General features: G+C 42.8%; 1 protein-coding gene across 1 annotated transcript in view; it reads right to left on the reverse strand.

Annotated features, from left to right (window-relative positions):
• LRIG2 (leucine rich repeats and immunoglobulin like domains 2) overlaps nt 1–24,296 on the reverse strand; it is a 63,295-nt gene that overhangs the window by 18,565 nt on the left and 20,434 nt on the right. Inside the window, exons 3-13 of the mRNA XM_044283489.1 lie at nt 23,836–23,910; nt 23,404–23,538; nt 18,701–18,844; nt 17,421–17,564; nt 16,078–16,221; nt 13,863–14,006; nt 10,838–10,918; nt 10,351–10,422; nt 3,793–3,861; nt 3,353–3,516; nt 1,316–1,636 (exon numbers count right to left, since the gene is read on the reverse strand). Of these exons, the coding sequence (XP_044139424.1) occupies nt 1,316–1,636; nt 3,353–3,516; nt 3,793–3,861; nt 10,351–10,422; nt 10,838–10,918; nt 13,863–14,006; nt 16,078–16,221; nt 17,421–17,564; nt 18,701–18,844; nt 23,404–23,538; nt 23,836–23,910 (1,493 nt within the window). The remainder of the gene's footprint in view (nt 1–1,315; nt 1,637–3,352; nt 3,517–3,792; nt 3,862–10,350; nt 10,423–10,837; nt 10,919–13,862; nt 14,007–16,077; nt 16,222–17,420; nt 17,565–18,700; nt 18,845–23,403; nt 23,539–23,835; nt 23,911–24,296) is intronic.

The following is a 24,296-nucleotide window of genomic DNA, read 5'->3' on the forward strand; positions in this document are numbered from 1 at the left end:
ACTTTGCACAAATCAATAGTACACACTACCATAAGAAATTTTTTAATATATGTTATCAAAGAAATATGGCATATTCTCGGGTTATCAGCCTCCCCCCTCCCACCCTTTTTTAAAATGACTTTGTCTTTCAAAATCATTAGAAATCCATCTTGGATGGCTGCTGCTTACTGACCGATCAGATTACATCATCCCATACAAGTCTATGGAGAGGGGTTACGGGGATGAGTTGGCAGGAGTGACACACAGACAGAACGCACAGCTAGACAGTTTCTTTCTCATGCCAAGTGCTATATTCACAACCATACAGGTCAGTACTTCTCTGTAATGTGCTCCATAGTCCTGGGGCTGCTTCTGAGTAAGGGCTCATGCACACGATAGTATTGCTTTTTCAGTGTTTTGCGGTCCGTTTTTTACAGATCCGCTGTTCCGTTTCCTTTCCGTATGCCATATACAGTAATTACATAGAAAAAATTGGGCTGGCCATAACATTTTCAATAGATGGTTCAGCAAAAACCGAACAGATACGGAAGACATATGGATGCATTTCCGTATGTGTTCCGTTTTTTTTGCGGACCCATTGACTTGAATGGAGCCAAGCACCGTGATTTGCGGACAAGAATAGGACATGTTCTATCTTTTCACGGCACGGAAATACTGAAACGGAATGCACACGGAGACACTTCAGTATTTTTTGCTGAACCATTGAAATGAATGGTTCAGTATATGTTCCGCATACTGAACTAAAAAAACGTCCAGTATACTGAACGCAAAATACTGTCGTGTGCATGAGCCCTAAGGGTGATAAAATTAGGAAGTAGATTCTCCTATAAGTCATTCCTCATGTACACACAATGTACTATTGATTAGTGCAAATTTTGTTGACAGGTTAGGTATGCTTTAAAAATTTTGAACCCCTAAAACTGCTTTAAAAATTTTATATTCACCCATTACTATTATGGCAGTGATTGGCTTCAGCGATCACTTGTGCCAAACATCACTGCTCCTGTCTGTAAACAAACAGCAGCAGGGGTACTGGACCAGTGCCACAGAGAACGGAACTGGAGAAATGGGCGAAAAAAGGTATATAATTTTTTATTCTAAGCAACTATAGGGTTGACAGACTTTTGATTACAATTCTTTTGCATTTTTTGCTCCCTGGGCGTTTTTTTTTTTTAAATCACAGCATGATCTGGGTGTGGGGTTTTTCCCAGATATTTTAACACAGACTTCTGTATAGGAAAAAATAAAGTCTGAAATGCATTGTTCATTGAAATTATTTTACAGTAATTGTTCATTGTATTAACCCAGTGCTTACCATTAACCGTGAGTTTAGCTTTACTGGAATAATTGGAGCCAAAGTGGTTGGTGATGACGCATTGGTATTTTCCTTCATCTGTAAAGTTCACATTGAAGAGGTGCAAAACTGTTGTATACTCCACTAGCTCAGCCCCATGTTTCTGATATCTGGCAAAGGTTTCCACCTTTCCATCGTACAAGATTTCACTGTCTTTCCTCCACGCTGTAGACATGGGAGTGTCACTGCTACTGACTGCGGCACATGTGAGAGTCACATTCATTCCTTTCAGTGCCACGGTTGTTTCCGGGTGAACTTTGATTTGTGGTTTCGGATAATTATCTTAAAAAAAAAAAAGTTACTTTAAGTACAAATTAACAGAGGTAACACTCAAAGCACTGTTTATATACTTTGTTTAGACAGACAGTAATGTCAGGTGTCCATTTCAGTGGATGTAAACTGTATGTGTAACCTTTCCGTCGTATTTTATTTAAAAAAGACAGGAGCGGTCAATAAACTTCTCTCAATTCCTTATGAATTATTGTATCTAAGGGGGTTGCCCAACCACCCAAAACATTTTGAAATGGCAGGGAAACTATTGAAATTAAGAAGAAAAATAAATCTATTGAATCCATTCTAGTGTAAAGGCTCTTGACCCTGGCGGAGTGGAAGCCATGGTGTCCTGTCCGTGGTAATGTGGACTGCTGCAGCCATTCACTGGCCTCTGTGTGATATGTCCCCAAGCAGCATGTGACCCCAGAGGCTCTGTAGTCATGTGCCGTGCAGGGACAAAGTGACTGCCTGTAGAAGTGCATGCGACCATGGATGGGATGCCATCACTTCCAATCCACCGGGAACGGGAGCTTTAGCGCTGGAACGGAGAAGCATTCAATAGGAGAGTTATTTTTTTTTTCCTCTTTCTTTTAAACAGTTTCCCAGCCTTTTTTTGTTGATCAGACAACACATTTAAAAAGGAGTTATATAACTTTAAACTATTTTTAACAGACCTCAGAGTAGCTGGACCTACGGTGGAGATTATACTTACCTGGTCCCCGCTGCTAGGCTCCATTGCTCTACGGCCACCTCCCTGGGTCTCAAGTCTCAAGTTTCAACAAACATCCTTTCAAAGGAGGTCACGTGACAACTGCAGCCAATCAATGGCTGCAACGGTGACCTGTCACCCATGTGGTATGTCACTGGGTCACATGCTGCATGGGTGAAAAGTCACTGCGCTGTGGCTAGTGATTGGCTGCAGAGGTCATGTGAACTACATCAACAGCATGTTGACTCTGAGACGTAGGACCTGTGGAGGCGGCCATGGAGCAGGAAACTCAGTGGCAGGGACCAGGTAAGTATGATCACCACCGCTGGTCCGGCCACTCTGTGAGGTCTGTTAAAAAATGTTTAAAGTTGCATGGACCCGTTAATAGCAGCAGCAATACTTGTTCTCTTGCCAGGGCTGTCAGCACGCTGTATTTTGCAGTGTCTGTTTTCGGGATGCCCAAATCAGACATATCCACACGCCTACATTCAACCCAACAGAGACCAAAAGGCAAACTTTAAAGCATCTTTTTCTAGTTTAAAATGTTGTTGGCAAGTCACTGTCAGATCAGACCAAGCAGTTTTAAAAAGTCTTTCCAAAGGATAAAATCTTGCAGTGCTGACAATTTGAATACTGAGCCCCAAATAAGATGGATATACAAATCAATCCCTGATAGTAGACACACACCATACTAACTGGAAAAGCTCTGTATGTCACTGCCGTTCGTTCCTGCATTGTTCCAATAGCCCATAGGTTAGTGGTTGGCTCGTGCATGTAAATATATTGTACTTGAGACAAATTCTCATTCTTTTTGTGAATACAGTATATAGCCAATAAAGACCAGTACAGTTTTCACTTAGAAGCTGTAACATAAAGCTGTATCCGTTTCACAAATGCAGCAAAAAGATGGCCAAGAAAGAACTACAACACAAGCATAAAATTCTACAAGTTCGTAGAAGTGGAGTGGCGCCATTTCTAAAGTTCCAGTGATAAAAGTAGTGAAATGAGATACAAACCGCAGACAAAGTCTCCAGAATCCACGCTGAGCAGAGAACGGCCGGACAGCCAATCAGGGTGGGCACAGCTCACATTTACAGAATTCTGCAATCCGTGGTCAATTAGCCACTGGGGAAACCACTTTAGCTGACAGTCACAAAGCAAATTGCTTGTGTTTAGGATTCTGTAGAAAAGTCACACAGTAGGTTATCAGACGGGACACAAATTGGCAGCTTATTTTGTCATAGTCATCAGGACAAATATCTTCAAAAGAAAAATCCCGCACACAGAGATAAACTGAAGGGAAAATCATTCCATGGAGCCCACAAAACTAAGTGCAGGTTATGGTTGGAATAAGTGTGGATACTACAAGTGTCTTAAAAATAAAATGTTCAGCCTAATATTGACTATATCTGCGGCGTGCACATGCAGAACAAGCAATGTAACTTGTAATACTTACAACTCTTGGAGATTAATATGAGCAAAGGCGTCATCTTGCAAAGACATAACCCCATTATTGCTCAAGTCCCTGTGAAGAGAAATGAGCAAATGTCAAACAGAAAATCCATATCTGTGTTTATTAAGCCATTAATTATGTATGACTGGAACAGAACAGCATGCAGGAATATTACCGTCTGGTGCAGCATCACTTCAGAAGTCAATGAAAAGGTGACCTCTGCTACCAAGCTATGGCTCAGTGCACAGCAGGCATATCACCCTGATGAAGGCCAAAAGGACAATCTTTAGGCCTCATCTGGTGAACAGATCCTTATGGATATGTTTACACATGTACAGACTAAACAAAGGGCTCTGACGCAGCGTGCATGAAGCCGTAAGCTTTATGGTAAGGCTTCTTCACTTATTCCACATAGCAAACTTGGAAGAAAATTGTATTCTCTAACCTGTTAGAAAGGTATGATGGAAATTGAAGTGAAGGAAATCTTCTTCCCAGTGACTGTATTTGTGAGTTATAACCTTCCTTCTGATGCTTATCTGTGTCATGTGACCAATACTCTGCCTCTGCTACTGACACAGGACATTAAAGGGGTTATCCCACTTCACCTTTTCATACTTACCTGCTGCCAGCGCGCAAGTCACTTCTCTGGCTGGGGGCGGGCTTCATCTTGATTGAAGTCTTCTCCCGGCCGGGCAGCGCACTGGACTGAACGCGCACGCCGCCGCGCATGCGCCATGGTGACTTACTTCGGCATTAGTGGCTCTGTACTATTCTGGCCAGGAAGAAGTCACTATTGCGCATGCGCGGCAGCGTGCGTGTTCAGGACAGTAAGCGGCCCGGCCGGGAGAAAAGAAGGAGTCTTCTGCGCAAGCGCGGCCACCGGGATTCCGGAGGAGAGCGGCGGCCGTAACCAGGGGAGACCGAATGACAACAATGAGGTAAGTTGGGATGAATTTTATCCTAAACGGTGGGAATTTGTTAATCAAATATATTTACAAAAATGATCACTGTCAAATCATTAACAGATTTAACAGTGATCATTATGATGGGATAACCCCTTTAAATCAGTTACTTCTCTATTCATTGCTATGAGACTGACATTGAGGTTCTCATAGGAATACATACAGAAACTGTCTTTCTGTCCACCCATAAGATGCTGTCAGAGAGGCAGAGCTAAGGATCAGAAGGGAGGTTATAACTCACAAATACAGTCACTGGTAAAAAGATTTCCTTCACTACAGTTTACAACATGTACCTTTCTAACCAGTCAGAGAATAAAATTATTTGTGGAAGTGCTTCCAAAGTCATATGCAAGAAGTAACAATAGGATTTGCTACGGACCTCTCTCAATGAGGCAGACATGAAGAGTTCACATATCACATGGACGGCCATTCATTCCTAATACTTCATTTCACTAGTAGGGCAAAGGCTCCAGCTTCCCATCAGACAGCTCCCATATTAAAAGGGGTTATCTAAGAAGAGACAGCCCTTCTATGTCACTGAGCAGCTTAGGCCTTAGCAAGCAGTACTACCAAGGTGTGTAAAATACGGTCCAGTTTGTGGACTCGCCATCACTATATCAATGGAATTTGGCCTTTGCCCAACGTGATAGCAGCATGGAATTTATACGAGATTTCCCCTTATGTTTTTTTTCCAAATGATCTGTACAAGCCAAAGGCACATGATTAAGTGAAAGGCTTGTTGACCCTAGTGTATTTCATAGAGATTTCACATTGTCAGCCTGTAATGATGCATGGCAGGAGTCTAATACACAAGACAGTAACACTGGGGCTCCCTCGACTGCCAAATAACATGGTAGATTTTTATCATTTCCATCTGCCTTCTATTATGCGCAGTATAGAAAAAGAACTACACTTTAGCTGCCAAATGTAATAAACACCTTACTTATAAAACGTGGTATGAAAACACAATATGCCACGGAGACCATAGATCATCTGTGAATAATTAAATATATACACCAATCAACCATCACATTAGGGGCTCATGCACACGACCGGAATCTGATTTGCGGTATGCATCTTTTGCCACCCCTTTAAAGTGAATGGGTCCGCATCCAATCCACACAAAATGCGGATCGGATGCGAAAAAAAAAAAAAAAAAAAAAGGTTTGTGTGCATGAGCCCTAAAGGTAAAAATCGCCAAAACCCCTGCACATCTGCTAATAGGTGAACAGAGTGACACCGTGTGGTAAAGTGAGTAATAATGATGATCTTGTGATAGGGTAGCATATACAGTATTAGGCAGCAATTGAACAGTCACTTCTTTAAGTTGATGTGCTGGATTCAGGAAAAATCAACCGTAAAGAACCTGGATGACTGACAGAGGCCAAATAGGTGACCGCTAGATCACTGGGTCAGAGCATCCAAAAAGTGAACCAAAGACGACTGGTGAATTGGCAACAGTGTTAGGCCCCTTTCACACGGGCGAGTTTTCCGTGCGGGTGCGATGCGTGCGGTGAACGTATTGCACCCGCACTGAATCCTGACCCATTCATTTGTATGGGGCTGTGCACATGAGCGGTGATTTTCACGCATCACTTGTGCGTTGAGTGAAAATCGCAGCATGCTCTATATTGTCCGATTTTCACGCGACGCAGGCCCCATAGAAGTGAATGGGAAGCGTGAAAATCGCATAGCATCCGCAAGCAAGTACGGATGCGCTGCGATTTTCACGCACGGTTGCTAGGAGACGATCGGGCTGGAGACCCGATCATTATTATTTTCCCTTATAACATGGTTATAAGGGAAAATAATAGCATTCTGAATACAGAATGCATAGTAAAACAGCGCTAGAGGGGTTAAAAAAAAATAAATAAAAAATTATTTAACTCACCTTAGTCCACTTGATCGCAAAGCCGGCATCTCCTTGTGTCTCCTCTGCGCTGAACAGGACCTGGGGTGAGCATTAAATAGAGGTTAAGGACCTTTGATGACGTCACTCCGGTCATCACATGGTCTTTTACCATGGTGAATCACCATGGTAAAAGATCATGTGACGTACCATGTGATGACCGGAGTGACGTCATCAAAGGTCCTTAACCTCTATTTAATGCTCACCCCAGGTCCTGTTCAGCGCAGAGGAGACACAAGGAGATGCCGGCTTTGCGATCAAGTGGACTAAGGTGAGTTAAATAATTTTTATTTTATTTTTTTAACCCCTCTAGCGCTGTTTTACTATGCATTCTGTATTCAGAATGCTATTATTTTCCCTTATAACCATGTTATAAGGGAAAATAATACAATCTTCAGAACATCAATCTCAAGCCCGAACTTCTGTGAAGAAGTTCGGGTTTGGGTACCAAACATGCGCGATTTTTCTCACGCGAGTGCAACGCATGACAATGTTTTGCACTCGCGCAGAAAAATCGCGCATTTTCCCGCAACGCACACGCCTCTTATCCGGGCCAAAAATATGACGCCCGTGTGAAAGAGGCCTTAGGGCGCCTTCACACGTGGTGGATAATGTGGTAGAATTTTTCGAGACTCAAAATCAGTTCAATTCACTTCAATGGCGTAGCCAGCACATGGATTTCTGCAAGCCCCATACAGGTGAATGGGACCGATTTTTGGAAACAGAATTTTCTGCAACAAAATCCGCAGTGTGTGAAGGCACCCTTATAGGCACCAAAGGATCAGGAAGGGAACGAATTATGGCATTAATTATCAAAAAAGAATGACGGAAAAGTGTCAGAATACACAATATTAGGCGGATGGTTTTAACATTATGGATGACCAGGACCAGATGGAGTTCATTATCAATAATTTGGCGCACAGATTGTATGATAGTCTAATGATCTTTATCTAAACAATTCTGCTCATTCGTTCAGAACACTTATCAGACACGCTTCAACAACACCCATCAGCAATAACATTAAATGTAACTGTCAAATCATGTATTTCTTAATATTGCATAGGGACAAAGATTTTAATACTTTACTAGAGAAATCTTTGTATTATTTATTTAAAAAATGCCTGTCAAGCAGGGTATACAACCTTTCTATCAACTCTTGGGGCCACAATAAAGCCTAAAGGGGTATTAGCAGCTGACACATTCACGGTATATTCCACTTCCAGAACTCCCACCTCACCACTCCAAAGACCAAGCACGCACGTGGCTCTCCCCATTGAAGGTTATGAGTCTTACCAGTTTACATCTCTGATAAACTTCAATGGAAAGAGCCACACGCATAGATGGTCACCTCTCTAACTCTTCTACTTTTTGGAGTACCAAATGGGTCAAATGATCCAACTCTCCTGATATATTGGGATGCAAAGACAGCTGCACAGTCAGCATAAGTATTTGTGTATCCCTGCTGCTGAGCTTTGTGTCACCCTCATCTCTCTGACACGGAAACTACATGTGAGTAACAAACACATACACTTTCGTGTCTGCAGTATTGTAGTAGTAGTAGTAGTATTGTAGTGTCTCCTTAACATTTCTCTGAGTATTGCTAAGGAGAGCCTATCTTCAATGTATACTGTACACTGAAGATGGCCAAGCCGACACACAGAGGATGGCTTCCCAACATGCCTCCTATTTACCTACTCAGCCCCTGCCTCACTACTCGTGCCCCTATCAAAATTCTGAACTGACCATGCCCATCTCATTTGTTGACAGCATTGGCTGATGGCAGCTCTGCTAATTTGTGCTTCTTTTAGGCTACTTTCACACTAGCGGCAAGGAACTCTGGCAGGCTGTTCCAGCAAGTGAACAGCCTGTCGGATCCATGCTGCCGCTAGTGCATGCGTGCCCCCGGACTAAAGCTCTGGCCCCATTGACTACATGTTGTAGTTTTATTCCGGCCGCCTCTCTGCATGTTTGCTGTGTTGCCTCCCAAATTCAGGCCCTCCCCCATTATAGTCAATGGGGCAGGAGTGGTAGCTCGGGGGCATGCCTGCACTAGAGGCAGCAAAGATCCGACAGGCTGTTCACCCACAGGAACAGCCTGTCGGGAGTTCCTTGCCGCTAGTCTGAAACTAGCCTCAGTAAGTGCAGGACTGCAGCAATCAGCGATGGCGTTGCAACCCTGCTACTCTCCATCTTCCCACTGTGTTGCTGAAGGACTGCAGTAATCAGCGCTGACAGTAAGTGCACTATGCTCTTTTATCTACCATGTACTATGCTGTCTATCTACTGTAAGTGCTGATGGCTGCAGCGTAGTTTTCACTTTTATCTGCACTCAGTAAATAGCAAGGAAGTGCAGGGAAAATTGAAATGGGCAGAACTGCCAGCAGTCAGTCAGAGAGGCAGGGACAGTGCAGGACTTTCGTAGGGCACATGTAAAGAGGCAGGGTTAGGGTAGGGAGATAAGAGGCATGCTAAGAAGCCTGCTTCTGTATGTTAAACATACAGTGTTTAACTTTAGTGTCCTGAAGACAGGCTCTCTCTTAGCAAAGCTCAGTCAGAGTGTTGCTAAAGAGATACTTTATACACTGCTTTCTAATAAAAATACACAAATTTCCCTAATAAAATATATATTACAAAAATTAAAAATAAAATAACTATCCCTACACAAACCACACTTTCAAACCACCTACCTAATACTGAATGATATGCAGCCCCATTCCCATTACCAATGGTTGGCAATCTCTACACTGACATATTCTTACCATTGTTTGAAGTAGTAAATGGCCCTTGTGGTTGCAGAGATACAGGCTTATTAGTAGCTGTATACATTATCTGTAACCATCATTACAGATAAAAGCATGCATCTGTGCAATCTCAAGGACAGTTTATTTCGCAAACCACTAGTAACAACGTATCAAATGTACAGAGAGTTACGATTTGGATGTAACACGTAAATGATGATGCGCTTAATGTTTTCAAGGCTGTATTACAGTCTGGTTTAACAGCCGATTGTCGGGAAGGAAGCGTTCCCTCCCATCAATCGCCTGCTCGCTAGTAGAGGAGACTGCTGCTATTACATGCAGCAATCTCCTCCTCAGTATAGGAAGGAGGGATCATTATGCCTTCGCTCCTCCCTACACTGAATCATGTCTGCCAGCAGATCATGGTTAGACACCACAATCTGACGCCTGCAAACAATGATTTTTTTAACCTGTCAAAAGATGTGGAGTAAACACTCATTCATTAGGCAATCGGTGGCAGTATTAGACTGCCAGATGATCGCTAACGAGTGTTACTACAAACGTTCATTAGCGATCATCTGCTGAAAAACTGGCAGGTGTAATACAGGCTTTAGTTCATCTGAACAATATTTCTGGTTTTCCTCCATTAGTAACAGTTTATAAGGCTGAAAAAAGACATTTGTCCATCCAGTTCAGCCTGTTTCCTGCAAGTTGATTGAGAGGAGGTTATTTAAAAAACAAAAAAACAAAACTGTGAGCCAATTTTCCCCACTTTAGGGGAATAAAAAATTCCTCCCCGACTCCAATCAGGCAATCAGAATAACTCCCTGGATCAACGACCCCTCTCTAGTAGCTATAGCCGGTAATATTATTACGCTCCAGAAATACGTCCAGGCCCCTCTTGAACTCTTTTAGTGTATTTTTTGTTTCATCGGCTACTGCAAATACTTACAGGTTCTGCAGCGAATCCAAACCAGTGAAAGCTTTTTTCGTGATAGATTTAATCTTGTTTCCTTGCAAAACACTGAGAGGGGAAAAGAAAAAGAAAAAAGTAAAATGAGCTTGTCCTCTAAATATACTGCTCTGTAATGCATTGACCAATAGAAACCTACAGTACTTAAACCACCAAATTAGCAATACATTTACTATTCCAATGTATGTTTGGTAATGAAGTTGAACTAGAAAAACAAGGAGGTTCTTAGGAAATTAGCCTAGAATTAATTAATACGCGAAAACAAGATAACACTGAAGGCACTCATTTATCCGCCAGCTCAGTATGCAGGGGAGAGGCCGATAATGGTATAATAAAAAGATAGATCACTACTGCAGGGAATCAGGTTACAGAAGAAAGCAGCCTAGAATCAGATGACTGAATGGCGGATTACTTACTGGTGTGTTACTGGGACAGTAAGCTGCCTCATGGGGTATTTGCCACTTACAGTGTATGTAGCTTGGAAAGTCCAGCAAATGCTTCAGTGGAATCTTCAATAGCCCAGGAGATTTCATTGTTTCGCAGATCCCTATATTAAGCAGATACTTATTCAATATAGAAACCGTGGAAAAGGAACATGCACAAGTGCGAACAGAGCCTAAAGGGTCCCTTACACTGACCGATTCTCTGCTAACAAGCGCTCATAGCAACGCTCATTAGCAATTATCTGGCAGTGTAAGGCCTCTTTTACACGAGCAATAAGGATTAGGTCCGAATTCTTTCATTGAAACTTGCACCACTTTGCAAGGAAGTTCAGTCAGTTTTGTCTGCGATTGCGTTCAGTTGTTCAGTTTTTTCCGCGCGGGTGCAATGCATTTTGATGCGTTTTTCACACGCGTGATAAAAAGCTGAAGGTTTACAAACAACATCTCTTAGCAACCATCAGTGAAAAACGCATTGCGTCTGCACTTGCTTCCGGATGCAATGCGTTTTTCACTGAAGCCCCATTCGCTTCTATGGGGCCAGGGCTGCGTGAAAAACGCACAATATAGAGCTTGCTGCTTTTTCACGCAACGCACAAGTGATGAGTGAAAAACACTCATGTACACAGCCCCATTGAAATTAATGGGTCCGGATTCAGTGCGGGCGCAATGCGTTCGCATCACGCATTGCACCCGTGCAGAAAACTCTCTCGTGTGAAAGGGGCTTAAAGTTGCTGCCGATCACCCAATGAACGAGCGAAAAGCTTGTTCATCAGGTAATCAAATCATTCATGCAGTCACAAAAATCGCCGTTTGATGGCAGCAGATCGTGCTGAGTAAAGAACAGCTGCTGGCAAACAACCAGTCTGCATGGCATTAGCGATCGCTCCTCCCCATACTGGGGAGGAGATCAATGTATGTAAATGCAGCGGTCTCCTTTACTGACAAGCAGCGGCTTGTCAGGAAGGAATTCGTTCTTTCCTGGAAATTGCCTGAGAAAATTGGAAAAGGGACCTTGTGATATCGGGAAACAGAATAAGGCCTCTTGCACACAACTTGTATGGCTTTTTCAGTTTTTTGCAGTCCGCATAAAATACGGATGACGTCCATGTGCAGTTCTGTTCACTCCCCAGTTAATGTGAATTATTTTTCTTGAACCGGAGGGTTAATTTAAACCAGCTCAACGGGGTAACAATACCCAAGCACTTTTTAAAACTAGAGTGAACGGTGTAAAAATGCAAAAAAAAAAAAAAAAAAAAAAAAAAAAAAAAAAAAAGCTACATTTTTGTGCAACTAAGCCCAAAAAGTCACAAAGCTGTACTCTGTGACTTTCTTAAGCCAGAATTCTGGAGTGCAAGGCTTGGTAAATTCCTCCACTTTAAGATTTGTTGCACATGAAGTTTAAATTGCATTTCTTTCTAGTTTTGTTATGATTAACTAAATGACTGTGTGTGGAGGGAACACAAAATCCTCTTCCTAGTGTGAAGGTTCTCTGGTTCATGCTTGGTTGAGCATCAGTGATTGGCGCCCTGTTAATCAGCACGGCCCTCCTGCTTGTGAACATCAGATGACCCTGAACTGCATAGTCTGCCTGTCATTTGTCGTTACACCCTTCCTGAACCACGAAAAAAAAGCTCCTAATTAATGTGTTCTTGTTCCCTTTCATGAGGCTTGAACTTTCCCAGATTGGTTTTAATTACTGCATTAGAGAGGTTGCAGAAAGGTTAACAGAATATGACCGCGTTCAGACAGTCATTTCTCAGCTGAAGTGGAAAGACAAAAGGGTGAAACTCCGGATGAAGAATTGGGGAATAGGAAAACAGTTTCCTACGCAATTATCCAAGTCTGAGCAAACAGAACATGAATAAGCAATGGTAAATATCTAAAAGCCCCCCTCACACTGCACAATTTAGGAATTATTCCTTCCCGTCAATCGCCTGCTCATCAGTGAAGGAGACGGCTGCATTTGCGGTACGGGCAGGAGTGATCGCTGTGTAGATGGCACAATCTGCTGTCGGCAAACAATGATTTAGGTGAACGCACAAAGGATCATATTACCTCGATAGTCAGGTAATCGGCGGCCCCTTTACATCGGCAGTTTATCGCTAAAGAGCGTTGTCAGCAATTATCTGGCTGATGCTCGGCCAGTGTAAAGTGGCCTTAACCAATTTCGATTCCCCAAAAATTACCCCGTTCTAAGGAGATCAATTATCATGCTTTTTTGGCAACCAGGACCACAGAGTGATTGTAGGAAAATGGAAAAAGTGACAGCACCAGAACTCCACAAGAGCATGGAGACCCATGGGTGTCCCCTACTGACAGTGGGGTTAACTTGCCTGACAGGAAAGTGCTAAAAAAAAAAAAAATCACTTTATTGCTAATATTCATTAAAACAGAGCAAACAGTTAGCTTGCCCCCTCAGGCGAGGCAGAAGGTCCCTGGGTATCAGGGTGTTCCTGTAACACTGGGGTAGAGATATGATAAATATATACACACCGACACCCTGATACTGCCTCGCCTGAATGGGGTCAAGCTAATTGTTTGCTCTGTTTTAATGAATTAGATTTTTTTTTTAGTGCTTTCTTGTCAGGGAAGGTAACCCCATAAAAAAATATCACGTCATAAACCTTTGAATTAGCAGTTAACCCTACAGGCAGTGTCCTTTGTAATGCAAAAAGTGAAAAAGAAGCTTTGATAATGAGTTTTGCTCTTCAATTTCAGGTTCCAAACACGTGATGCGGAAGCGGTCATTGACAGCCTAATGTGACTACTGGGATGATTGGACCGTCAAGCATACCAAAAAATTGGGGCCCTCTCTGACGACTGTGAGGACAATTTTTACAACCACGGGGGTGCCCCATTCCAACTAATTAGAGGAATTCTATTCTGATTACAGGGGTAGGGGGATTTTTCAACTTGAAGGGGAAATACACATTTTTGACATATCCTTGACAAAACCCTAAAGCGCTTGCTACTCCACTCTGGAAAACCATTTGCCTCATAATAGCAAATAAATTCTTAACTATGGCTAAAAACCATTCATTCACTTACAATGTCAGAAGAGTTGCAAGTCCCTTAAATACACCTTCCGCGATATGATTTATTCGGTTATCCCCTAGGTTCAGTTTTTCCAGTGAGGCAAGTCCAACAAATGCAAACTCATCCAAACGGTTTATCTGGTTGTACGACAGGTCTCTGGGGGAGGAAAATAACATACAGACCATGAGATGGACGGAATAAGCTGAAACAATGCTGGCACATCTACCGCACCAAACACAAGTGCACCGCACCTATACTCACACACAAAGCTCTCAGATTTAAAAGAAAGTTCTGATTTGGAGACGAGTTACTCAAAATGCAATTTCTTAATTCCAAGCGTGTTATATCTAGGAGTAATTCTCTTAAAGGGGTTGATCACGTTCTGAAGAAATGACATCAATATACTGACATAGCGAGCTTCACTCCATACTGCAGCAGCTGCTCATGGGAATAGTGTGTAAAAACTGGATGTAGCAGACAGTGCATCCATAGCTTCCAAAATGGCAGAGGTAACGTGATTTACCCATGTGACTGCCTCCCCTAGCTGCAAGCAATGAAAGCGGGCATGGGGATACAAGCTGCAGAACCTCCCTTGTCTGCCCATGCAAAGTTACAGGGTAGTTACATAAAAAAGACACTAATATATTCTATATACTCTCATTGACAAAAAAAATAATAATAACGCACCAAGAGGAAACTGCCAACTAGTTAGGCTAAGAAGTGTTAAAATCTGGTGGAGACAATTCTGGGAAACCCTTGCTGCATGTGGTTGAGCATTATCCTGCGGGAAAATGCCAGTTGGAAGCCCTGCCATGAGAGGCAACATATGTGGCTCCAGGATGTCCTTCAAATATCACTGAGCAGTTAAGTGCCTCTCGTATCACTACTAGGGGTGACCGACCGACTGTCCTATGTGATGGCTCCCCAAATCTTCCCATCAGCAGGCAGGGCAGTGTGTCGTTCCACAGGCCGGATTGAAGGACTCACCACAAGGCCTACATACTCTAACCCAGATCCCAAATAGAACCTGGATTAGTCGCTAATTATTATACGGTTCTAGTCCGTAGCAGTCCAGATTTCTCATTCACGGCACCACTGCAAATGAAGGTGATGGTGGCTGGCTGTCACTAGTAGGACACATAATGGGCACCATCACACCAAATTTGCTTCTACTTAGTGCCTGGAAATGGGTAGAGACAAGGGTGGGTAATAAAGCTGGCAACTGTGTCAGCATGGTGAATAATGAAACTGTGGAAGCTGTTCATGTTTGTCGGGAAATCAAACAATCTTCTCTACTGGTGGTCTGTCTGGGCCACCCTGAGCCTGTGTGCCATGTGCATACCCTCACGTAACCACTGCCATCAACACCTCCTAACAGCTAGGTGCCTCTCTCAGTCCAATGATGTGCCCCCTCTCAAAGTTTTGCAACTGGGCAAAATGTCTTCAAGTGCATTGTAGAGATATGTCTGTCTATCAGTGATCTCTCACCTTGAGGTACACTATCCTAAAGTAGCCTCTAAAAGCCTTTTTAAAAGGGCAGGGAGAGGAAGCACTTTTACGACATCTTTTGTGGCCAGACCACACCTGCAATCATTTACATATCTGCCTGAGACATAACTGCTGGCCCAGTTTTGCACCAATCTGACATTTCTGAGTGTGTTATTTTTGTCAATGAGTTTATATACATATATGACTTAGGCCTCATGCACACGACAGTTGTTTTTCTCGGCCTCCGTTCCGTTTTTTTTGGGGTTTTTTTGCGGATAGGATGGGGACCCATTCATTTCAATGGGTCAGCAAAAAAATGCTGATAGTTTAGCCGTTTGTGTTCTGCGTCCGTTGTCCGTGGTTCCCTTCAGCAAAAAAATTAGTGCATGTCCTACTTTTTTCTCATTTGCGGACAGGGATAGGCATTTATTACAAGGGATCTGTGGGAAAAAAGGGATCCTCCCAAAAAAAAAAAAAACGGATGCCGCATCCGTTTTTTGGGGCGGACACACAATTTGCAGACGCAAAAAACAACTGTCGTGTGCATGAGGCCTAACGGTGTGAGAATCCAGGGAGGTCATTCCCTAAAAATCACCCAGTGATATAATAAAGCAGATGTTTTTATTGGGCATAGATGGTACCTAGATGCAGTAAAAAAAAAAAAAAAGTACCAGTGCCAGCATTTTGCATAATAGCCCACAACTAACACATATAAAGAGGAATGCACTTCGGTACTTACAGATCCAAGAGATTCTGGCAGAACTCCCAAGCATCTGGACTGATCCTGTTGATTGCATTTTGACTCATGTACAACTGCTGCAGTGATCGCAGTCCATATAGCCAGCCTTTGTTAATGTCCGTGACATTGTTATATTCCAACTCCCTGCAAGAGATAAAGTCAGACAGTTCTTTTTAAACAGAGGGCAAGAGAGAGAAGGCAGATGATGACCCGTCTTCAGCCAACAAGGGCAAGTCAGCAGATTTGTACCTATGAAAATGGCTGACCTGTTACATGTGCACTTGGCAGCTGAAGACATCTATGTTGGTCCAATGTCCAATGTGCCCACAATACTGAGAAAAATAAAGTTTGAATACATGCAAATGAGCCTCTTTGAGCAACTGAAGAGTTGTCCTTACACCTTGAGGCTCATTTGCATATATTAAAACAACATTTTTATTAGCAATACGGGCACATATGAACATGGGACCAACACAGATGCCTTCAGCTTCCAAGTGCACATGTAACAGGTCGGCCAGTTATTATTATTACCTAGTTTCATAGATAAAGGAGAAAAAATGGGGAGAGGGGAATGGGAGAACCATTACTGGAGTGTACTTCTAAAAAAACTCTGGGGGGAGGGCTCCCATCATCTAAGGATAGACTAGGCATGTTAGTCTGAGATTAGTAGGAGTATAAGTGATCCAGGTACACCAAACAAATCGGAGCAGATGGCAAGTTTAGATTGGGTTAGATTGGGCGCTGGGTTATGTTTGCAGGTCCAAAGTGCAATAGGGATTTACAATCTTGCACCACTGATTTGCCTACATGGCAGCATGTAAGATTGAAAACACGGACCTAAAGGCCAACCACTATTGGACACGTCCACCATATATGCAGCATATCTCCTTTGGTAGCTGCAGAAGCAATCGGTGGGATGTTCAGGAACTTTTGTAATTGGCAGTTATAAAAAATATGCACCATTTTGCATCTGCAGCTTGCACGTACTACAACACTTAAAGCTGCTTGACGCTGTTGGCAGTCTATTCCGCCAAAGGGCTCTTGGACTATGTCTTCTCTCCTCTGCTCACTGAAGCCAAATTCTGATCCAGTCCCATCTCTGAAACCTGCTCCCATCTCAAGAACAGGATTCTGTAGTGAAAGGAGACAATGCCATGCATACACCACTTTCTTCATTCACTGCGATGGGACTTCTGAAAATAGACAAGTGATAGTGGGTTCCAAAGATGGGACCCGCTCCTATCGGATTTTGAGGACATATCCTATCATTATGCTACAAATGTCCACATGGGACGACCCATGAACACTGTTTATGACACTCTATATATAAATAAACTACTTACAGCTGCTCCATACTGTCCAATCCAAAAAATGCACCATCCATTAGTTTGCCAATTCCGTTCCTCTGCATTTTTAAAGATTTTAGCGAGTCCAGACCTTGAAAAGTCAGGCTTTCCACTATTTGAATTCGATTCCGCCTTAATTCACTGCCAAAGAAGAATAATTATTTACAGATCATCTCGGTATCAAAAAGAATTTCATAATCAGAAGATTTAAACTTTCCTTTCTTTTCCTATATATAAACTCAGCCTACATGGTTAGTTTATAGTTTCTGTAGTCTCTTACTTCCAGTTTCACACTGAGCCGTCATGTCGCTGCTCTGATAGCTGCATGTATAGCCCTCATCTCTGAACTCCTGACAGCTCAAACACTCATTATAGCTAATTTCTTACCAACCTGATAAGACATATTCTTAAATGAGTGTTTATAAGCTGTCAGGAGTTCAGAGATATTGAGTTATCAGAGGAGCAACACGATAGCTCAGTGTGAAGAAAAAAAAAAAAAAAGGATTCAGAAAAAATAGCCCAAAAAGGTTTTCATACCCTTTAAATAGAACTCAACTGGCCACGCTGGGGATTGTTATATATTTGTCAAGAAAATGTTGAACTATACATGTAGCATCTGCTAGTCTCCACCGACTCCTGCACCTCTAGTAATTTTTCCTGTGCTTGTTGGGTCTTGTTAAGCATCATTGCAGCTTACTGCAGTGTATACACAGGGCTCATAAGGTGGACAGAAAGCAAGGTAGAGACTGGAGTAGACACCTCTGCCTTCTTAGCGGGTTGCCTTTGACAGCCAGCTCGCTCCTTCTGCAGCTGAGCACTTAAGAGGGTCTCCAGGAATGATTAAAAATAGCTGTAAGCAACCAGTCCTAGAAACTGAGGACTGTCTGCATCCACTTGCAGCGCTACCTAGGGGTGTGAGGTCACCACACATTACACTGCTCTACAATTGATGGTAATGATGCCAGCTTGCCTATAATATGCCATCATGGCTGAGCAACAGGAATACTCACCAACGTGTAATATATGCAAGTCCCCTCGCTAGTTCTGGAGGCAACCAGTCCTGCAGACATTTTAAATCCTCCCACAGAACCCCTTTATCCTCCCCCGTGTGTTATAGGCAAACGGCGCAGCCACTAATGATCAGCAACCAGTTAGATCTTTTTCGTTAGCGAAATGTCTGCACACAGGATTTTTGGCCACGTCACAGCCATACTGAGGCCACTATGTGGGGCACTACAACTGTCCATACATAAAACAATTAAAGACACAGAACTTACAGGTGTTGCAAATTTGGGAGCTTCAAACTTTTAGGCGTAATCGCACTTAGTTTGTTCCGGTTCAGTTTCAAAACTATTAATGATCCAGATAAATTGTCAAATGAACCAACTTCCAAAGTTGTAATTCTATTGTTGCTCAGGTTCCTATACAGGAAGAAAAGGTAAGAATTAGCTGGGGTCCATGAAGCTATAAACAATTTACCTAGAAATGAATGACAAAAAAAAAAAAAAAAAAAAAAAAAAAAACTGATTTATCCCATCTGTAGACATTTCCACAGGATTTACAGTGGAGCTTGAAAGATTGTGAACCCTTCAGAACTTTCTATATTTCTGCATAAACTTGGCCTAAAACTACATCAGATTTTCACACAAGTCCTAAAAGTAGATAAAGATATGAGTCAAAAAATATTAGACTTGGAAATTTATTTACAAAATTATCCAATATTGCATGTCTGTGAGCCGCAAAAGTATGTGAACCCTGTCAGTATCTTGTGTGACCCCCTTGTGCGGCATTAACCACAACTTAAATAACGGAAGCCGCCTGTGTGCCTTCCGAAATTTGCGGAACGAAACGGATGGCCCAATGTAGAAATGCCTATTATTGTCCGCAAAACGGACAAGAATAGGACATGCAATTTTTTTGGGGCCACGGAACGGTGCAACGGATGCGGACAGCACATGGAGTGCTGTCCGCATCTTTTGCGGCCCCATTGAAGTGAATGGGTCTGCACACGAGCCGCAAAAAATGCGGCTCGGATGCGGGCCACAAAAAGGGTCGTGTGCATGAGGCCTTAAGGTGTGGACTTTGATTTAGCCATTCCAAAATTTTAACTTTAGCCTTCTTTAACCATTCTTTGACAGAAAGACTTGTGTGCTTATGGCTATGGTGTTGCTGTACGACCCACATTCTCTTGTGATTCAGATCAAGGACAGATGTCCTGACATTTTCCATTGGATGGTATAATTCACCTCCTCGATCTTCTTAAAAAGAGACCAGATGTGTTTGGAGACTTAGTGGCAATGCTCCATGGGAAAATAATATGCAAAGAGGTATCTCCAAGGGAAAGAGAACGATCTAGCAAATGCAACCTTCTGGAAGTGGATCTCTAGGAGTCAAAGTCCGACTTTTTAACAAGCCTTGGTCGTGTGAAAATGTAGTTTTTAGGTCAAATTTATGCAGAAATATAGAAAATTCTGAAGGTACAGCACCATCACCACTGTACCATACATATCCAATCAATGCAAGTCCCACCTCTGGGACCTGCACCACAATGGAGAAAAAGCGTCCACAAAGGTGCTCCACGGCTTCTATAACTCCCATAGAAATGAAAGGAGAGCCAGGCACATTCACTGCCACCTCTTCAATCATCCTGTGGATACGATATCGATGTCCAGGATGGGAAATGCACGTTTAATTGTACTCGATATTGAGCAAAGGAAAATGGATATGTAGTGGCAAAAATATTTTCTAGATGAGGTTCATCTATGTATCCTCTCAACCTGAAATTTGATCAGTTTTTATTGCTGTGTCTAACTGGCAGAATCAAACTTTCTAATAAAACACTGCCAAGACAACAACCTAGCTTTTCTCCCCAACTAGTTGACAGATGCGGTCAAACAAATACTATCAAGATCTCCCCCCAATGCTTCGCTGACACGGAAAGGCTTTGTTTAGAAGAAAAGAAGGATTAGGACTAAAGTGACTGCAGTGAAGGTCTTTACGAAGATTCAGAGCAGGCCCACACTGTCGTAGGGCGTGACAACCTTGTTGTGTCTTCTAGGAGCAAGGAATTATCATGTCAATCTTCTTTAGGACTGGAGCCCGGGAACAAGAAAGATGAGGAACATGTGTTTCTTTTTCTTTAGAAACCCAAATCATTGATAATCCTTTTATAAAGCTGCATGAACTTTGCTAAATGTTTAGACGTGCTTCAGTGACGCAAGAGACAATGGACGAGCACCTATTTTCCTGATTAAGTTGGAATGACTACAATTCACTAAGGGAAAGGAAAAACCAAGGGCACACAACCCTTTTTATTAACTCCTTTTGCACACATACAGCATGATGAAAACTTTACAGACACCAATTATGCCCTGAATAAAAAGTCCTGCAAATATGAGTTTGCAACGATTCAGTTTATCTGTCTTCAAGGGGGATGTCCCATTACACACATTGGTGGCATATCGCTAGGATAAGCCACCAACGTCAGATAGGTTTGGGACCCACCTCTAGAACGGGACCCTCCAAGTGAACGAGGGTGAACTGTGCAAGCACGGCCACCCTTCAAACTCCCATAAAGGTGAATGGAGAGGTGTACGCACTTGCGCTGTGTATCCTTGTTCACTTTGGGGGCCCTGTTCTAGACACAGGTGCAGGTCCCACATTGGTGGCATATTGCTATTGGCCAGTCCCTTTAAACAAATAAAAAATAGCAATGTTAACTCAAGAATCACAGCTGCAAAATCATGAATTCATCGTTTACAGATGTTTCTGGCCTGACCTTCCACCTGCTCTGCCTAAAGGAGGAGTAACAAACTAGAGATTACGATTTGGACCATGCATAATCAGCATAGATCCATTTGTGGACAGTCTTTGTGGCTGGATGGCCACATGAAGCCCATTAAGGCTGGTTACTGCCCTTTTTTTTAAAACTATATTTAGAAGTATGGTACGGCTTATCATTACATAGTCCTAGCAATATTGGGCAGATTGGTTGAAACTCCGTTCACTTCTTTATAAGTAGTTTAAAGAGTATGTGAGGTGAATGATGCCCATCAAGCAAATCACATTCGTAGAGCACTTAGAAGCCTGTGGGCTCCTACCTTTTTTGCAGCTCATAGCAGTTTGACTGCACAGAAAAAGAAGTTTAATCCAGTACAGAAATCACGTTGTAGGTGCCCGAGGGCAGTCCCAAGCCTAGCAGACACTCCTGGTCTTGCCATTAGCCGGCTCCTTGGCCCTGATTGATATCACCCAACTTTAGCGATGTTGTTAGCTGCACTGAATGGGCAACAAAAGGCGCATGTGTATGATATCAATTGAGTGAGGTTGTCAACGGCAGGTGTCATCAATCAATGCCAAGGGGGAGGCATTGGGCAGGATTACCAGCAAGAGTCAGAGCGCTCGCCAGGCTTCGGACCGAGTTTAGATCCTCAGGTCAAGTACTTTTTTTTTTTTTTTTTTTTTTTAAACTGAGCTCGTTGTGCTGCAGACATCTCCTTTCTAGTTCACCAAAAATAACTTTTGTCATTGTCTGCCATGTTACGAATACAGAAAAGCTACAGCTCGCTCTACTACCTCAATTTAGGGTGCATTCACACACTACAGTCTCTCAGCATCAAAATAGCAATATGACAACAAAATCATGCGTGAGATATTCCTCAGCAGTGAGGAGCCATTCTTAAACATGTGACTGCTGCGGTCTTATGACCAAGGACGGGTCCCTATCACCTCCGGCGGAGACTACCAGGAGCCATAGCGCTAGAATGGAGGGCATTTTAAAAGGTGAGTTTTTTTTTGTTTTGTTTTTTTAACATGCTGCTGCCTGTCATTCATTTTTTAATTAGGCCAGGAAACCCCTTTCAAAGGGGTTGTGTGATCTCAAGCATTGGTGGCAAATCGCTAGGAAAGGCCACCACTGTCTGAAAGGTGAGGGTCCCTTCTCTGTGACTCGCCCCTATCTCTAGAAAGGAGCCTGCAAAGTGAAGGTGAGCAGACCGCGTGTACTCTTCATCCATTTCTATGGGAGTGCCGAAAAAACAGCCGAGAGCTGGCTCGGCTATTTTCATCAGTTCCATAGAAGTAAATGGAGTGGGGGCCAGGCTTGCGTGGTGCCTTTCCCATTAATTTTAACGGGACTTCTGACATTAGCCGAGCATGTTGCTCAGCTAGTTTTGTCACTCCCACAGAAATCAATGGAGAGCAGCCGCGCACGCTCAGTTTGCTCCCCTTCACTTTGCGGGCTCCATTCTAGAGATAGGTGTGGGACCAGCAGGGGTGGTGACATATCTTAAGAGGTGACATTCCCTTCAAGTGGATCACAAGATGTACTTGTCCTTTTACAAGATTTTAGTTTACTTGTTTACCACCAATTGGACTACGCTGTTAAAAAATCAAGGCATCAGACTACTACGTTTTCTTTTCTACATTAAATTTTTCTTTCTATTTTAATAATTTATGATCTTCTTTGTTCCAGCATTTAAAGAGGACTTTTCATCATTTTTGACATAGGCTAATTATGGTATTACCTTGTAGGGCGGCCCCCACTGATGCCATGGGTGAAATTTTTTTCAACCACCCCCCCTTCCCCCTGTTCGTCCGCTATGGCCCCCCCCCCCCCCCCCATGATTTGGAGCACTGTATTATAATAAGCATTAAACTCGCAACGGGGAGGAGACGCAGTCTTCTGCTGTGGGCGTCTCCTTCTCCCTGGCTGTGTGCGGTCCGCTCTGATTGGATCGTGCTCACAGCCAGGGAGAAGGAGATGCCCACAGCAGAAGACTGCGTCTCCTCTCCGTTGCGAGTTTAATGCTCATTATAATTCAGCGTGCCAAATCATCAGGGGGGCCATCAGAAATACCATAATTAGCCTATATCAAAAATGATGAAAGGTCCTCTTTAAATTATATTTCAAGTGTGAACAAAACAACAATTAAAAAAATAAACTCTGCTGCAAAAAAGGATACAAAAAAATATATCTTACAAGTGCTTCAAAGGAATCCTGGGGAAGAATGTGCTTTTTATTTCAGTGAGAAGATTGGAGCTCAAATCCAAGGTTTCCAGCGACAGGAATTGCTGCAGCAGATCTCCATTCAGTTCAGAAATTTTATTATGTACCCTGTCAGGAAAGAAAAAAAACAATATAAACAATCACAGCTTAATGCAAGTCAATTATACACACAAACCTGCACGAGCTCGCACAGAGCTAATATTTGCCTAGCCCAAGGAAAAGACAGGCAAGCAGGTTACAACAAGCATTTTATATACTATTCAGGAAGTGCCTTGACGTAACGCTCACTGACTGATGAGAGCGGGCGGATCTTCAGTGCAGGTTACAAATTACAGTGTGAATAGGGTTTATGTGGTGTGGATTTGAGGGTGTGCTGAATTCATACTGGGTCCAAAGTAGACTTACAGTGAGAGAAGAGTGATGTTAGCTGTTGGTTCTCCAAGGTGAGGGATTGCTGTTAACTCATTGTAATTCATTTTCCTAAGGGGAAAGCAGTAACGTTAATATGTTTGAATGTTATGCGTGAAATACAGGTATATCCACATGTGGAAAAAAATGCAAAGGTAATTGACTTCATATAAAATTCTGAGGGGTTCACAAGGGCCACTGTATGCAATACCACATTTCACCTATAGCCTCCCATCAGCAACAATGTTAATATGAATAACAAAGAAAAATGAAAATGGCTGCTGTCAAATTCCGTCCTAGTGACAGCAGGAAGGCCTGAGTTGGAATGCGGAGCAGGAGATGTATGAAAGCTCCAGTCTCTGCTTTATCAGCCCTGTAAAACATTGTATCATCTACAGATTACAGCCGTCGCCTGTGCCAGCCTTGGAGCTCACCTCTCACCTGTATCCACTGGAATG

This window comes from Bufo gargarizans, chromosome 3, assembly GCF_014858855.1.
Source record: "Bufo gargarizans isolate SCDJY-AF-19 chromosome 3, ASM1485885v1, whole genome shotgun sequence".
Classification (NCBI taxonomy): domain Eukaryota; kingdom Metazoa; phylum Chordata; class Amphibia; order Anura; family Bufonidae; genus Bufo; species Bufo gargarizans.